Consider the following 16,475-nt stretch of genomic DNA (forward strand, 5'->3'; position numbering starts at 1 on the left):
GGCTGAATGCCAACAGTAAGATGTGAATATCAATCTCAATTGTGATAGCACAGGGACATGCATCAATCGGAAACTTAATGTCATGTAGTCGTCATTAGAACGATCTGGACCGGATGATAGGCAAAGCTAATGCAATATGATACAGCCTGTAGCTAAAGCTGATAGACAATGAGTGTCTATCGATGTCTGCGAATGGAGATGTGTCATGATAACGAAAATGTGACAAGATCAGCTCAGGCGAACTTTGGCAGTTAAGTTGGAGGTTGGTCAAGTGCTTACACGCTATGATTTCCGCACCAATCCTGAGTGAGCTCGGAGCTGGGTCCGGTGAAGACGCTTTCCTCGCATAATCTGCAACGGTGGGCATAGAGGGCTAGAGGGACCTGTCAATCCAGTCTAGACTTGTTGGTCCCAAAATGGTGTGAACTAGCATACGAGCGTGGCGGATCTGATATCGGCGCTGCTGTAGAATCTAACGGTGACAGAAAACGGTTCTCGTATGACTGAACGTTATTGACGTTCCGCGCATCAAGTCAACTTGGTTGTGCTTCAATCGCTCGGACAAGATAGTAACGTAACCCAAGCCTAAACTTGCCGATTGAATAAGCTCGGAATAGATTAAAAAAAAACACGAGAGAGGGATATCAGGCAGTTGTTGTAGGATGAGTATTGGGGAACAGGGATAGATGCCGACATGTCACGGTTGCATGATTCCCAAGGCTGTGGACGATCCTATGCTGATTAAGGGTTAGTGTTTTGCAGCAGGGGAACAAGGTTATTGTACGTCGGGTATTGATTGGTGTAATCATAGCTAGCAATTAGTTAAGCTTTTCATGGATTTTTAGTAAATCTGATCTGTAATATTCCATGGATGTAATTCTAGGATCCGATGAACGGTTTAACTCACAACACGTATGACTTCTGTGATTACCTGATATCGAATCTTTTGGCTGCTGTGAGCTAGAAAGTACAATTGCTTCAAAAATATATGTTGTCTTGTTCTGACACGATGTGAATAACTAGCAACGTCATATCTAGCGATAGGTACTAACAACAACAAGTCATTATGAAGCTTTGTCCGCGTTTATTTATCGTGGGCCCACAAACATTCCTTCTCAAATAATGAATGCGATATGACTTGGCATGGGCGCTGTCGAGTTATTCAGCTGGGAATCTCATGCATACCAGATACGTAGACAAAGTCTGCGGTTGAGTGGGCAATTTGTCTTGAAGCTCGCCGATCGGATTTATCAAGGCTCGTCAGGAAAGAGCATATTTGCTTTTCGATCTTATTATGTGGCCGTAATGATAAAACAAGAACGGAGTGACAGACAAAAGTGCCGCCACTCCAGAAATGAGACTACCTCCCTCGCCGATGCCAAGTGCTTGGAACATTTGCACTGTAAAGAGAGGAGCCGCGGCACTACTGAAACATCGTACCACGATGTTGATTGCCACGACGGAGGCAGTGTAGTTCGCAGAATATGCATCTGTTACGTAGCTGAAGCAGGAGACTTGGATCAGCATGAGACAAGTGGACAAGACGGTACCGCCTATCGTGGGCACTACCCAATTGACGGAGCTGAATATGAGATTGGAATTAGCTTCACTTGTGTCATGGTGTATGTGACAAGAGGAGAACACTTACTCGCACTGAGCACTCCAGCTAAGCCAGAGCATGGATATGGGGAAACCTATACCGCCAATCATGGCGAGAACCATGTGGTCCTCCGGGACTGTCTGATTTCCCCGACTTACTCTCCGTTTCCGGCGCTTAGTGTTGACAAGTACAATCAAGAGTGCAAAGAAAGCACCGACAGCTTGTCCGAGGATCGGAAGCTGAGATACAGCAGCATTCCACCCTCTCATCTCTTGAAAAACGATGGGGTATATACTGAAAAGCATGTACTGTAAAGCGGCAATGATACAAGAGTAGATGCAACAGAGAAAGGAGATGATGTCCAAGAGGAGCATCCAAGGTCTTGTTAAAGCAATCTTGTACAATTGCGTCAGCTTGGGTTTGGAAGCCTCTTGTCCCGACTGAATGTTGTAACCCTGGTTTCGAGCCAGCTTCGCCTTCTGAGAAAGGATGGTGTCACTATGTGTTTCGGGGATTGTAAACATGGGGAATAAGCTAAATGCTGCAAGCCAAAGACAGACATATGTGCCCCAGTGCCAATCTTTCTTCAGCTCGACGACACCAGAGATGACAGTTCCAAGGGCTGGACCGACCCAAGACGCGCAGGTAAAGATGCCCATGGCAATTCCACATGCGCAGTCTTTCCACAAATCAGCAAGGATACCCGCAACGATGGTGCTAGGTCCTGCAGCGAAGCTTCCAGCGATGAATCTTCCAACCAAGAGTCCACCAAAGTTTGGTGGCCAGGCGGTCAGGAATAAAGAGGCGAAGTAAAGTAGAAACGTTATATATAGAATACACTGGCGTCCGTAGAATTCAGTCAAAGAGCAAAATACTAAAGGGCCGGCGCAGAGGCCCAGGAGGAATAATGATGTGGTGAGCGCTGTAGCGACCCTCGAGACATTGAATTCTTGAGTGACAGACTGAGTTGAGCCTGCCATGATACTGCTGGAGATATTGCCATTCATTGACAAAAGGACGGCTACGGCGGACACGTATCGTTTCCTGGCCAGTGACCAATTCTCAGGATTATCAAGATCGCCATCTCTGAATTTGATCAGGTTTTCCTCATTGAGAGATGGTTCCTGTTGCGGTTCTGATTTTGTATTTGGCTGTAAGGAGACTCTTGAAAGAATACGCTGTACTGAATTCATGGTGTTGTAAGTGAAAATAAATCTGCATTCAAGGAATATCGTATGTAGAAGGATGTTGAGAAGTAATTTCCTACACCACAGGCAGAAAGGAAGCGGTTTATGAGTCTCTTTCCTTTGTATTGAAAACCTCGATCACGATAAAAAACATACTTGGATCACCAATATTCTATCACCCATAATAGAGCTGGACGTCATAAGAAGCAATTTTAAGGAGCTCTTTCTCCTTCACGGTGGATCTCGGTCTGTATCATGTTCAGACAGAAGATCTCTTACACCTATCTGACGTAGAACTGCGCATCACATTATTGCAACAATTCTACTCTAGAAGAGGCAAACTATTGCCAAGAGCGTCTCTATATTGTGCATTTACCCCCCTTGGACGTTGCCCCTTGGTTCTGGTATCCTTAGTAGTTGATTGAAAATAACAAATGAGGCTCAAGTTGTGTCATTTTGAGGATCCAATGTGAAGTCTTCAGATACAGACTAAACAAATTGACGTAGTTATTACTCCCTCACCAGCTTGACTATTTATACTGCTTCTCAATTGACTCTTATAACGTAAACATTGTATGATTTCTATCTTTAAAACTGAAGTATTCTTATCCCATCCTTCACTCTTCCCTGTTTAGCTTTGCCCAAAGTCTCAACGGAGCGCCACTCTGCAACGCTACTATATAGCCTTCTACCAGTAAAGAGTCATGCGCGTCTTCCTGGTTCAGACCGCAAGAGGTCTCTTTTCATCTTCAGGCGGTTACAAATCCAACCATGCTCTTCTGCGGTATCTCGCCTCAAACGGTCATCGTGTTCGCCAACTCTGCTATTCGCATTCTGGGGAAATTGAAAGCTTCTTGCAAACTAGAACAAAAAGCGGTCAACTGGATCCGCAACTCAGGACCAAGGCTCTACATATACGGTCCAAAGATGGCCAAGCAGGGGTAAATGTCAAAGTCAATGAACTGTGTATAGACGATGGGGTTGAAGCTGTGTCGATAGATAGTGAAGCTTTCGATGAAGCATTCGGTGGGAAGATGGTCTTACATGGTCAACTGAATAAGATGTCGGCTGAGTATATAGAGGTGAGTTTCCTCGTACTTGTCATGACCAAAGATACACTATTGACCACTGGCCGTTATATTGATAGACAGGAATATCTTCACCGCCCCTCATGGATTTCATTTCCTTCTTGAGAGAAGAGATTAGAAGTTTCCGCCCTACTCATATAATCTCCAATGATGGTCTATCCATGCAGGTCAGCTTCGACCCTGAACTGTCCAACTTAGCCATGACGCGCATCGCAATTATACACACGGCCGAGCAACTCCCCTTTGGTCCATTTTCTGGTGGCATCCCTGGGCAATCGGCTACAACCAGAGAAGCAGATCTACTTGAACGAATGGATGGAGTCTGGAGTGTTTCTGAAGTTATCAAGAATTACACGTTCGACCATGGCCAGCTCCAGTCACGCTTTCTGGTACATCATCCCTGGACGTATTTGATCGGCGAGTACCATGAGATGCCAAAACACCTTTGCAATTGGAACAAGAGGTACATCGCTATGGTGAATCCTTGCCCAGTCAAAGGATCGAGCATCTTTATAAATCTTGCCAAGGCGTGTCCACAGTATGAGTTTCTGGCGTTCATCAGTTGGGGCACCAATGAGAAGATTCTTGATCAGATGAACGACTTACCAAATATAACGTGAGTGACTCGAACGGCATCGTTACAAGAACTCACAGATAACTCATCCTGTAGGACTCACTCGCCGTGTGCCAATCACGAAGATCTATGGCGTGATATCAAAGTCCTCGTTGTCCCCTCTCTCTGGTGTGAGGCCTGGGGAATGGTGGTTGTCGAAGCACATCTCCGGGGCATTCCCGTCGTTTCGTCCAATGCAGGTGCCCTCTCTGAGGCGATGCTTGGCTTGGATTACATCATTCCTGTCAATGCCATCAATGGCGAACATGATGAGTGGGGACCTTACATCATTCCTGAGCAGGAAACGGAGCCTTGGGTGAGAGCCATCACGAGGCTTATGGAGGATAGAGATGAGTATGAAGAGAACTCATTCAATGTGCGTGATACTACCCAGCGGTGGCTGGAGTCCCGTGACACAACGGAAATAGAGACGTGGATGATGGACTTGGAGGTCGGTTCCAAGAAGAATGTAATTTCTGCTCATATTTAGTTAGAAATCGCAATGTTGATTCTTTCTGTATTGCTCCCTACATACTATGAGTCGATTGCGGTCCATCCACTCGCATTTCTCTCTGTTCGATACGATTCTACGCCCATCCCAAGACTTTATTTTTGCTTTATTGTCCAAGAGAGAAGCCGTTGAAGGTACGTGACGCCAATACCGCTGGCTCAATATGAAGCATACCTGAAATAGATGTAATGAGTTCGAGTTTCATGATGACGGTTTTCACTGTTGTCAATGAGGCTGCTCAATCACTTCGGGTGAGCTGACACGGCTTACACGCATCGTAATGCATTGTGAGTCTTGGATACAACATATCAGTCTATTAAATAGCAAACTGTGGGTGATCATTCCTATCTGATATACTACTCCCTCAATAATATTGGGCTACTACATTTAGGCATCCTTTCCGACCACACCGATTAGACCTTCCCAAGGAAGCAGAGTTACGACACCAGATCTCGGCTTTTCGACCGACAATGAATCATAGCTTCCCAAAGCCCATTCCCGTACCCCCTGATCTCCTTCAAAAGTAAAGGTTGTCTCATACTTACTGAAGTTGAGGATTGTGATAGAATGGCACGACTCGCTGACTCTTCTAAACGCAAAGACGTTGGGCTGCGTGTTGTCTTCGATGATAAAGTCACCATATACAAATAGGTCGGTATGCTTCTTGCGTAACGCAATGACCTGCTGCCAAAACCTGTAGGGAGATACCAGCATAGACCGCTTGTTGGCCCGGCCCGCAGACGTCTGCATTTCTGCGTTGACTATGGGGTAGTCATCGTTGACGCGCATCCAAGGTTTGACCCCCGAAGGGCAGAAGCCGCCGTTGGCGGTAGAGTCCCATTGCATAGGAGTCCTGGCATTGTCCCGCGCTTTGAGGCGCAGATAATGCTTTGCCTCCTTCATCTCAGGAGATCCTTCTTTGTGCTGTGCACAAACACTGGATAAGAAAGGTCGGTCAGCCCCTGTGCAAACATGTCTTCGTCTTCAGCGAACTTACTTTTTCCAGTATTTGACAGATTCAATGTCCCTGAACTCCTCTGGTCCCCAGGATGGGGGTACGTTGCGCATACCAAGCTCCTCGCCCTGGTACAGATACAGAGTTCCAGGAAGACTGGTCTGCATGATAGAAAGCAGCTTGGTGCCCGTCACGCGGTGCTCATCAGAGTCGTCGCAGAACCTTGTAACGGAGCGTGGCTGGTCGTGATTCTCGCAGAACAGCGTGTTCCAGCCATCCTTTGTCACAATTCTGCAAGACTTGGCTATGATGTCCCTCAAGTCTTTCACGCACCATGGCTTGTTGCTGAAGCGACCCTTTTCAGGTACAATGTCAAGACCGATCATCTCAAAGGTGAAGATCATGTTGACCACACCCTCTTCTGCGTTGACCATTTCGAGGCGCTCTTGTTCGTCATCTAGAAATGGCATTTCGCCAACTGTCAAAGTGTCATAGTGGTTAAAGACAGAAACTTTCATTTCCTGAAGGTAGTCCATGAGACGGACCCCATTGGCAAAATACTTCTCGGCTGGTTGGTATCGTCTCTCTGGATGACGGATCTCTGCGTCAGGGAACCTCTGATCCTTGGAGATGAGGTTTATGACATCCATCCGGAAACCAGAAACTCCCTTTTCGAGCCAGAAGCGAAGGATGTCATGCACTTCCTCTCGGACGAATGGTGTTTCCCAATTGAGATCGGCCTGAAATGGACTAAACAGAGAAAGATAGTACTCATCAGTGGTAGGATCATAGGTCCAGGCTGATTCCATCTCATCAAAGAGACTGCACCAGTTGTTAGGTGGTTGGCGGTTTCCTTCGGCGTCATATTTCGGCTTTCGCCAGATGTACCAGTCTCTTTGTGAACTGTTCTTTGACGATGCCGAGTCGATAAACCAGGGGTGCTGTTGGTCCATCATGTCAGATCAGGCGCCCAAAATTGTAGAACTCTCGTACCTGATTGGAAGTGTGGTTGACCACTAGATCCATGACGAGCTTCATGTCGCGTACTTTGAGCTCGTTGATCAAATGATGTACGTCATCCATTGTACCGTATGGATGGTGGATATCACGATAATTTGACTTGGTCAAGTTAGTAAATGTAGGTTCAACTCAGCACCAACATACAATGTCATAACCCATATCCTGTTGAGGGCTTTGATAGACTGTTGTCCCGAGTTAGACTGTTAAACATCCTCGAAACATGACAGATCTTACTTGGTGAAAGCCAGAGAATATCCACTATCAAGACGAAATTGTCAGAATGCGAGAGTATCAGCGACCTGAGAATTTCTTACCGCCTAATTCTTTGAGATAGTCCAGCTTTGCAATAATGCCATTAATGTTTCCGACTCCATCTGCGTCAGTGTCTAGAAAGGAGGCAGGATAAATCTACAAGTATTCAGTATAGTTGTGTATTCAAAGAGAGACGAGTTATTCAAACCTGGTACACAATTGCCTCCTTCCACCACTTCTTCTCCCTCGTCTTGTTGGATATCTGGACTCCACTCATTGCCTTGGTGCAAGTGCTGTACAACTGTCGATTTTGGCGAACAGGAGCGAGAAAAGGACTGCGTCTTACTGTAATCGTACTAGGTCTAACATGAAGCGAGAGGCGAAGGGATTTATAGAAGGATACCATCATTGACGGGCAGGGATTATGGAAGTGCGTTCTCTTTACAAGGCCTTTGGATGAGATTCTAACGCATCAGATTTATCCTACTATTGCCGAGTGTCACTGTTTCTAAGCGAGAAGCGTCATGATTACGGAGTATGAAGATTCATATTACTCAGAAATGATTCAATATGCAGACACAACTGATTACAAGTTACTCGTTCTTTTTCATCATACGATCTACTCGTTCAGTAACATTGCATGAATTACAGGATATGCAGTAATGACTACAAAGAAATGAGTGCTGTTCAGATCCAAAAGGTAGATGATATTCTGAGCCAAGATATCATGAAATTAATTAAATCCTTCTTCCACGTAATGTTGCAATCGGATAGTTGTAGGCATGATGATTATATGATGATACACTAACCTCTCACAAGGTTACCGACTAGTCTCGATATGTAGCCGCAGCTCATCACTTTCGGTAAACGATCTACAGCCCGTAAACACCAAGATAAGCATTTTCCCACAAGCATTTGGCTGCAGTATTTGGGCTTTTACGTACTAAGTAAGATCAAAATCAATTGAATCAGCTGGCCAGCTAATGAAGTGGAATCAACGATAGTTACCACCCAGGATAAAAGTACGTTTAAGTAAAATTGACGTTGCGTTATTGATCTATCTGTTCACTTCGCCGAATATCCATGAGGTCCTTGACGAACAGCCCTTTCCTCTGCTGTCACAGGTGGAATGGATTCTGCTCCAGCAGCAGCTAGTCCACCCTCTTTCTGACCCGTATATCCTCTCTGTCCTTTTTCCACGTCTGGTTTATCTGCAACCGTATCCCGTACTTTGTCAAAGACCGAATTGCTGGTACTTGCACCAACACCTTCCAGACCGCTTCTTTCCTTCTTTCTTTTCCGTGGATGAACACCTCTACTTTCGCGGTTTTCTTGACCCTGCAAAGGCTTGCCATGCAGGGAATCAATGGAGTTGTGGATGTCCTTTGATGTTGCACCAGGCATGTCCAATGCGCCATACCCGTCTCCCTCATATGCGTTCTCGGATATGTTGGAATCAATGGGATGTGGCTGGAAGGAATCCGCAAATGGTGCAGTCCCAGGTGGGAACGTCTGGGCGTGAAATTCTGGTTTTGCAGCGTTACCTTGTTCGTTGCCGGGCTTGTGCTAGTAGATAATCAATATGTTGGATGTCGCAGGAGGGCGCTGACACTTACCCAACTCTTTACCGCTGGTTGAGAAGGAAGAACACGAGCATGAAACGGGCCCTGGTTTTGAAGAGATTCGGGGTTATTTGCCGCCATGGTGAATGATATTGAGTGGCCTTTGATAGAAGAAGATTGTGGGATTCAACAAGACGTGATGCTACCTGTAGATATATATCATGCTTCCTTTCAACAGTCCTGGTTGCCGACCTTTAAGCAGCGATGACATTCTGAAATGACATCAAGGATCTCATTACTTGCCTTGCTGTGTAATGATATGACGTCTGGATTCTCAACTCTAGTAACAGTTATTATAGAATAACTGTACTGGTTTTGGGCTTCAGTAGACACTATCGTGATAAGGTGATAGATAGCAATTGTGACATCACAGAGGTGACATTATCACTGTATTCTAAGTAAAAGGTTCTCCCGCTATGACGAACCTTGTTTGTCACATCTCGTAGTCGATGTTGTATCATCGTGAAATCCTTGTGTAAATTCAGCCCAATAATGATGAATGATACCAGATCATTGTAGTGTGATTCATTTCGTGGGTTCTCACGATTTACAAGTCTATTACTGCATATAACGTGCTCGGTTTATGAAGACTTTAGAGTAGAGCCTCTGTTCACCTTTATAGCTGACTGAGCTTGGTTATCAGAAAAACCAACGAGTGAATCCGCAGGTAGTTAATACAAAGTGAATACTGCCTATTGTGTCTTTTGCAATCGTATTTCTCGTTTTTTTTTTTTTTTTTTTTTTTGGTTGGGGTTGTTGCGATGCACAAGGTTTGTGTTAACTGTGATGATGCCGTCTTCAATTTTCGATAATTGCATGCCCCGCTTAATTATATGTGGTCACGTGGTGGGACTTGGCCACCTTGGTTCGCCAAATCTCAATCTTGACAATGCTAGTGTATACCTAGTTAGCCACGAACACGCTCGAGTTTTAACACCTGTGGCTTGAATTCGACCATCAGGAACCTCTTGAATGAAGTACCTCCCGATACCTCTCGTATAAGCATCAGCCATCGTGGGATTGCTGGGTCATCAGCCCTCTTTTCGTCACGATAATGGCCACTAGAATGACTTCATGGCCGTGTCGCCTTCGGTTGGGGTTCAAGAATATCAACGTAACTCTCTTTCAACACTTCCTCTCATACCTCACTGCTAACTTGGATACATCAGCCAACCAGGCAAAGCCAGATTAGAACTATGCATATCGTCGAACACCATTCGCAGAACCTACTGAAAAGAGTACGAAGTGGAATGTAGTGTTTACTCACGTAGCTTACTGGATAATAGTTTGGCGGCTCCATTCCCAAAGGCTTTTCTGCAACCCAAATCCAGTCGGTATTGAAGGGAATGCAATCATTTGGTAAGTAGTGAGGTATCAAATGGACCGAGAAGGAAATGCAAACTAATTCCAATCCCGAAACGCGATTTGCATATTTCAGAGAAGAACGTTTGACCGGCCCCCGGGATTCCGTTCTAGTGCAAAGCAAAAACCAAGTTCTAGAACTCGCCAAGAAAGTTTTGCCCCAGATGGACTCTAGACTGTACAATAAAGGAGAATTACAATCGAGAACTACAGTCTATATCCAAGAGAAGGTCAAGATTAAACGACATTGGCATCTCATCATGACCATAGATCGCAAGGCTTGTCGACCAGTTGTCAGGATTAGAGACGTAGGTATCGGCCCTGAAGAAGAGGAAAATGCTTCTGGAGGCTGGGCGAAATATCAAGAGGATTATCTGTTCAACGTGTCAGACACCGAGCAGCAATTTCTTGCTATGGTCAACGAGATGGCAAGTGACCTTGGTGTGTCCAGGCTGAGGATACAGAGTTTCCAAAAATCACTTCTTGCGCTGCGGAAGCTCTTTATCGAAACACAAGCAATCAGCCTCGAGGTTGATCTCTTACACCATGACGACGGGCAATCTGGAAAAATCATTTGCGCGAACTCGCGCTTCATGTTTGATGACGACGCGCCGAAAAAAGCACGAAAAATCTATACTCCGTTGTGGGAGCCGCTTCTCGAGGACGCAAGTGAACTTTATGCAAAAACCTTTGGTCTTGTTTATGTTAGGATGGACGGTGATATCGGGACCGTGGTTAACGGTGCAGGACTGGCCATGGCGACCAACGATGCCATCAGCTTTCATAATGGAAAGAGTGCTAACTTCCTCGATGCTGGAGGCCAGGCGACAAAAGACACCATGATAAAGGCCTTCAAAGTTGTTATGGACGACAGGAGAGTGAAAACAATCCTTGTAAACATTTATGGAGGTAATGTGGAGAGGTGGCCATCATCGACAGAAGAACTGATCAATTTCTAGGTATCACTAAATGCGATATGATTGCCGAGTCTATCATTGCGGCAGTAAATCAATTCAATCAACATCGAAAGATGCCTATAGTGGTCAGACTACAAGGGACGAACGCTGAAGAAGGGTTGAAGCTAGTGAGTACTCTATGGGCCTGCGAGAGATGGTGGCTAAAGATGAATTTAGCTCGAGGATGCCAATCTTGGTATTCATGTCGAAGGAGATTTCGATAAAGCGGCGAAGAAGGCCGTCGAGCTTGCTGATAGTAACCCAATACCACCAAACGCGGATATCCCGAACGCCATTACTAGAGTAACCTTGAAGCAGGAAGGAAAGATTCATAGGATAGAGATGAGGAAGAAAAAGAAGAGAGAGATGAAGAAGGCTGAAAAAGCTAGGATGAAGCAGTTGCAGATGATCAAGTCTGGTGGGGATAAGTAGAAGAGCGGAATAGTTCTTATCTATACATAAAGAAACATCCCCTCCAATTTGATTCCATTCTTACAACGCGTACGAGGGCATCGATCATTACCACAACTCGTCAACTTCTATACATCCATATTGACGGCGTATTTTGTGTTCTACTGTCATTATCTAGTATGGATTTTATCATGTAGAGTTACAAACATCACCACAGTACAAATCCAAGGTTATATAATATCAAGTCTAAGTATCAAAAGGACCATAATCGATTATATAACACAAGATGGAATCGAGCATTAGTTGGAATCCACAAAAATACAATACTTTTCCGTACCGTCATCTGACCGACCCAAAATCCATCACCCGACATGCCCATTCTAATTCGTGAAAGAAGCAGCAGTTCTCGTAGGTGTACCATATATGACATCATCTCCGATTTTGCGAGGCTCTAATCTCTCGACCTTTCTCGTAGCCTCCCAATGAACAGTTCCATAACGATAAAGCTCTCCAAAGGTTCCTGGACGAAACGTCACATCTTGGTTCTCCTTCTTCTTGATGAGGTCTCCCAGAGCCGGAAGACCAGCCATCGAGTTGTGGTACACCTTGTACATGTGGCTCTTCTCCAGCATCTCGATAACAAACTCTTCAGCTTCAGCTCGCTTAGCAAGATCGGGCTCATCGAGGCGCGTGGTGAAGAGATCAGCTTGTTTCTGGCCGCAAAGATTAGTCTTTAGGGCACCGAGAATACCATTTTGGATACCCTCTACCATGAAGACTTTGTTCTCCCAAAACTCAATGCCTTTCCACCCAGCTTCGACATCGACAAGATTTCGGGTTCGATTTCCCAGAACCATTTGTGAGACATAGTCTGTCATCCAATTGATCTGGTCTTCATGATTGGGATCTCTCATTACCTCAGCTAGACCAATCTCTTGGATTAAAGGGTGTTTGTGGAAACCATCAACGTTTGTTCGACCTTTCCAAAGTTCTTTGTATCCGTTGTGCCAGTTTTTGATAAACTCACAATGCTTGCGTGCTGCAAACAGAAAGTTTCCAAAGTCATCCCATTTATGGCTGATCTGACCTGCGATTATCCAGGTACCCATCTCGTACGGAGAATCAGGCGCTGAGAGATCGTCCCAGAAGAGTGTATCGAGATGAACGTGAAGCATATTGGAGACGTCCAGGTAAACTCCGCCGTATTGGTAAACGAGCGGGAGGCGGGCGAGATCGGCGGCGTGTTGAGGAGCATGTTTTCCATCCATGGTTTTGTTGATGAAACATTCTGGAAACCACTCTTTGTCGACGTAGTTGTAAATGTTGTTGGGCGACCCGTCTTTGAAATCTACGAGCCGAACTGTCCAAGATTGGCCCAGACGACGAACCCAGTTGAGGACAGTTTGTTGATGGGTGGGATACATTCGTTCAAAACCATTGTCCCATATGGCCCAAACATTCTTCTCTGATGTAATTGGTTGGAACGTGTTGAGTTGAGCGACGATCTCAGAGTCTGCTCGAAGATCAAGGAGTGCTGGGTCGATTTCGCGAAGACCAGTGGCCTTGGCAGGTAGAGAGAAAGTCATTTTTGATGTTGGAGGAGTTGTGTTGAGATATTATTTGTCAAAGGAATTGCTTCCAATGAAAAGAGGATATGATTGTAGATGTGAATGCAAGTAATGATGAGATGGGATAATTGTATCTGTAGAGTCGGGAATAATGATGTTGGTATATATAATTTCAACTGGTGGATATGAGATGAGTCGATATCCGTATGGAGATTAGCGGGCTTTTAGTGAATCCCGCTCCCCGATAATAAGCCTCTAGTAAGACAATGGCTTGATATCCTAACCATTTGTGGAGATGAATCATTATTCTTCAGTGTTTTTGTGCGACATTCGAGTCACAGAAATTTCTAATTATTGGCATGAGCAGGCCGGTGACTGTCAATATTGTCTTGGCGGTACGTAGTTCGTGTGGACCGGTTCGGTATCTCTTCTATTCAGTCATGCTGCTCTCCTCTTCAAAACTGCCTTGGGAGAACTTATAAACAAGTCTCATTTTTGTGTCTCCTTTTAGATGTACCCGTATCGTCCTATTTCTAGCCTCAGGAGGAATATCGCTGCTGCATTTGACCTCCTTTCCGCTTCTTGCTTCTTCAAGATCCATCACTCTCGCAGCTACCCGCGCAGATTGATATGCATTGAATGCCCCCTCTTGAGCTCTGTCGGCCAGCATTACGGCAAGAGCCCTTCTCCGAACAAATGGGTCGCGGCATCGGGCAATGACAGATATCAACACAGAAGTGAAGCCAAGGTCTATATGAAAGTATGCTTTAGGTGGATAGTCTGTGTCCCAGGTTCGTTTCGCGTAATTTTGATCGAGGCCGGCGGCTGTGGCAGCGTAGTCGACCATCTCGCTAAATTCGGTGGTGAACCCATCCCAAAAACACGGATCACCTTGTCCGTGGATGTATTTTGCGACGTTTATTTCTGAGTACTTACGGTGAAGCTGAAGAAGTGCAATCGTTCGAATTTCAGTATTAGTTGGTAGTGTTACGCTGTTGGCCTGTTTAAGAAGAAGAGCATCGAACAATTCACCCCATCGAGTAACCTTGACAGAATGGGCCATGATATCGCGAGCCGATTTGCCTTTCAACCCAGGGCTGGCTTGCTCGACCAGGATATCAAGTAGTGCTTCTCTTGCATCGGAGAGGCATGCAAAGGAGCGTTCTTGGAGGGTAAGAGTATTGCTGAAAGTGTTGTAGTACGACAACCAGAGTGCAGGATCAATATCCGCCATTAGCTATCGGTTTTCGATAATTAGTATGTTGAACTAATGAATATTGGTTGACAGGAACCTACTGTCAGGAACTGGACTGCTATTCGCTTGAAGCATGCCTCGGCAAGGTTGATCGTTTCTTGTACGTCAGAGGAGAGGGTGTGCTTTGTACTGCTTCTAAATTGCCGAATCATGCTGCACCCATACTTGAATAGGCCGATCGCTGATTCAGTCTTTCCCTGGAGAAGCTTGGATCAGTTAGTCCAAGAGTCATTGACGAATGTATGAACGCTTACCTCGATACAGACAAAGATCAGACAAGAGAGTATAAGAGCATGTGCGTGAGCATCAGGTGTTGGTGTCAGCAGCTTCCCAATAGCAAAATTGTAATGCGTTAGGGCGGGCGCTGAATCTTCCTTCTGCCATTGTTGATGGGTGAGATAAAGGCGATGAAATTGCGACAAGGCCAACAACCCGTGTTTTATGCAGTCTTCGTCATGTGCTACTTGCAGCATCTTGGTACTCCACAGATTGTCGGGAAAAAAGGTCTGGAAGTTGTCAAGTGTCTTTTCGGTAAAGAATTGAAGAGACGCTGCCTCTACAGGGCTCTTGTATGTGGTAACAAGGCATGTTGGAGGTGGTTTCGAACAAGGGGATGTTTGGTAACCGTCGCATTTGCGACCAGTAGATGTGCCTGGCGAGATTAGAGTTGGAGCATATAAGAGACTTGTGGACTCACATCGTTGACAGGATGGGCGTGCCTCATCGCATTTCACTCTTCTTACTAATATTGGTTAGAAACGGATCATGTCCTTCGCTGACTGTGACGTACTCCTGCAAAGAAATCAGACATGTTTTCTATAGTAGATTATACCGCGAACCTACTTGCAAGTTCCACAACCGGTTCTCACTTTGGAAGTCTTAGCGCGCTTTCGCTCTCCTGGTTTTACTCTTGTCATTGTCGTGGCATGTCCATACGAAGTCTCAAGTAACAGGGAAGGACGGGAGATGCGAGTAAGATAAAGAAGAGAAGCAAGAAGTTACAGGGATTCTAGCGAGTACCTAAAGGAGTTTAGTGATTACTATGGGGCTTGTCCAAACGAGCTGACGAATAAGCGATACAGGCGGAAAGGCATCCGATTCCCGGGAACAGGGTAGGTAGACACAGACATCCATTTATTGACTTATCCTTAGGGTATTAGGAAAATGGAAGCATAAGAGACGAAATTAGTAGACCACTTTACGCTGCTAGACTATAGCTCTTAGACTATTTATTCTTGTAACCTAAGACTTGGGAGTCTATTTGTTCTGCTACGCACTAGATAACTTGTGACTCATTTGCCGGAGGATTTCATTTCAGAGTCATCGAACCAACAAGTCGCCGGGGCTACAAGTATCAAGTTTATGTGATGTAAATGAATCGATACTATACAATCATATCATACCGAATAATTGTTCAATCAGAACATATGGATTGTCTTTCATGTACATAAAGTGACCGTTTCCCCATTATTCACCCTGTTTAGCCGCTCCAGCCATCTTCTGTTGAAGACCAGTAAATGCTAAAGAGTCTACAAATTCAACAATCTTCACGATCTTGGTTCCATCCTCGTTGAAATGTAAAAACCAAGAAAAGTCCATGCTGCTCCTCTCTCCCAGAAAGACCATGTCAGCCACAGCTGTAACAGCAGCCTTACGGGCGTCTTCATCAATAATCAAATCAGTAATGTTGACAGAGTCCATTCCGCCAGCTTGGAGGCCCTTGGCGAAGATAGCCTCATATGCTCCATTTGGCATTGTGCCTCCACCTCCCAGGATAGAAGGGAGCATACTTCGGAGGCAATCTGGGGATGTGTTGCGATTTACAATATGGGGGTTATTCTCGACTCTTGCGTCGACAAATGACGAGATGTAGCCCTTGGTCGTGACTTCGATGTTTTGTTTTATGTTGGCGGTAGACATGGCTGGAGCGATTTTATGTTGAGGAAGTAGGTTTGATAATTTTTTTTTTGTTTTTTTTTTTTAAAAAAAACAAAAACAATATCCATAGCTGACGAGGACTTTATAACTGCCAGGATAGTCACACATAAGAAGTCGTAATGAGGTAAGATTACAAG

The 16,475-nt window shown here is 45.2% G+C and overlaps 7 protein-coding genes across 7 annotated transcripts; 2 read left to right on the top strand and 5 right to left on the bottom strand.

Moving 5' to 3' along the window:
* Positions 1-1,644: 1,644 nt before the first annotated feature.
* Positions 1,645-2,793, bottom strand: FPOAC1_011690 (uncharacterized protein; the record flags this gene model as incomplete). The annotated part of the gene is made up of 1 exon (XM_044856057.1): positions 1,645-2,793. One exon carries the CDS (start codon positions 2,791-2,793, stop codon positions 1,645-1,647), a length of 1,149 nt encoding a protein of 382 aa, XP_044703370.1.
* A 1,165-nt stretch (positions 2,794-3,958) lies between these two features.
* Positions 3,959-4,978, top strand: FPOAC1_011691 (uncharacterized protein; the record flags this gene model as incomplete). The annotated part of the gene is made up of 2 exons (XM_044856058.1): positions 3,959-4,491; positions 4,546-4,978. The coding sequence occupies 2 exons, from the start codon at positions 3,959-3,961 to the stop codon at positions 4,976-4,978; spliced, it is 966 nt and encodes a 321-aa protein (XP_044703371.1).
* A 408-nt stretch (positions 4,979-5,386) lies between these two features.
* Positions 5,387-7,503, bottom strand: FPOAC1_011692 (uncharacterized protein; the record flags this gene model as incomplete). The annotated part of the gene is made up of 7 exons (XM_044856059.1): positions 5,387-5,936; positions 5,997-6,895; positions 6,948-7,073; positions 7,119-7,156; positions 7,209-7,232; positions 7,289-7,382; positions 7,435-7,503. 7 exons carry the CDS (start codon positions 7,501-7,503, stop codon positions 5,387-5,389), a joined length of 1,800 nt encoding a protein of 599 aa, XP_044703372.1.
* Positions 7,504-8,291: 788 nt separating this feature from the next.
* Positions 8,292-8,929, bottom strand: FPOAC1_011693 (uncharacterized protein; the record flags this gene model as incomplete). Its single annotated transcript, XM_044856060.1, has 2 exons — positions 8,292-8,792; positions 8,843-8,929. The coding sequence occupies 2 exons, from the start codon at positions 8,927-8,929 to the stop codon at positions 8,292-8,294; spliced, it is 588 nt and encodes a 195-aa protein (XP_044703373.1).
* A 1,541-nt stretch (positions 8,930-10,470) lies between these two features.
* On the top strand, positions 10,471-11,598 carry FPOAC1_011694 (uncharacterized protein; the record flags this gene model as incomplete). Its single annotated transcript, XM_044856061.1, has 3 exons — positions 10,471-11,119; positions 11,170-11,294; positions 11,344-11,598. 3 exons carry the CDS (start codon positions 10,471-10,473, stop codon positions 11,596-11,598), a joined length of 1,029 nt encoding a protein of 342 aa, XP_044703374.1.
* Positions 11,599-11,957: 359 nt separating this feature from the next.
* FPOAC1_011695 (uncharacterized protein) lies at positions 11,958-13,163 on the bottom strand (the record flags this gene model as incomplete). The annotated part of the gene is made up of 1 exon (XM_044856062.1): positions 11,958-13,163. The coding sequence occupies one exon, from the start codon at positions 13,161-13,163 to the stop codon at positions 11,958-11,960; it is 1,206 nt and encodes a 401-aa protein (XP_044703375.1).
* Positions 13,164-13,575: 412 nt separating this feature from the next.
* On the bottom strand, positions 13,576-16,320 carry FPOAC1_011696 (uncharacterized protein; the record flags this gene model as incomplete). The annotated part of the gene is made up of 5 exons (XM_044856063.1): positions 13,576-14,382; positions 14,442-14,606; positions 14,655-15,052; positions 15,098-15,142; positions 15,876-16,320. The coding sequence occupies 5 exons, from the start codon at positions 16,318-16,320 to the stop codon at positions 13,576-13,578; spliced, it is 1,860 nt and encodes a 619-aa protein (XP_044703376.1).
* Between the last annotated feature and the right edge of the window lie 155 nt (positions 16,321-16,475).

This window comes from Fusarium poae, chromosome 4 (genome assembly GCF_019609905.1).
Source record: "Fusarium poae strain DAOMC 252244 chromosome 4, whole genome shotgun sequence".
Lineage (NCBI taxonomy): Eukaryota > Fungi > Ascomycota > Sordariomycetes > Hypocreales > Nectriaceae > Fusarium > Fusarium poae.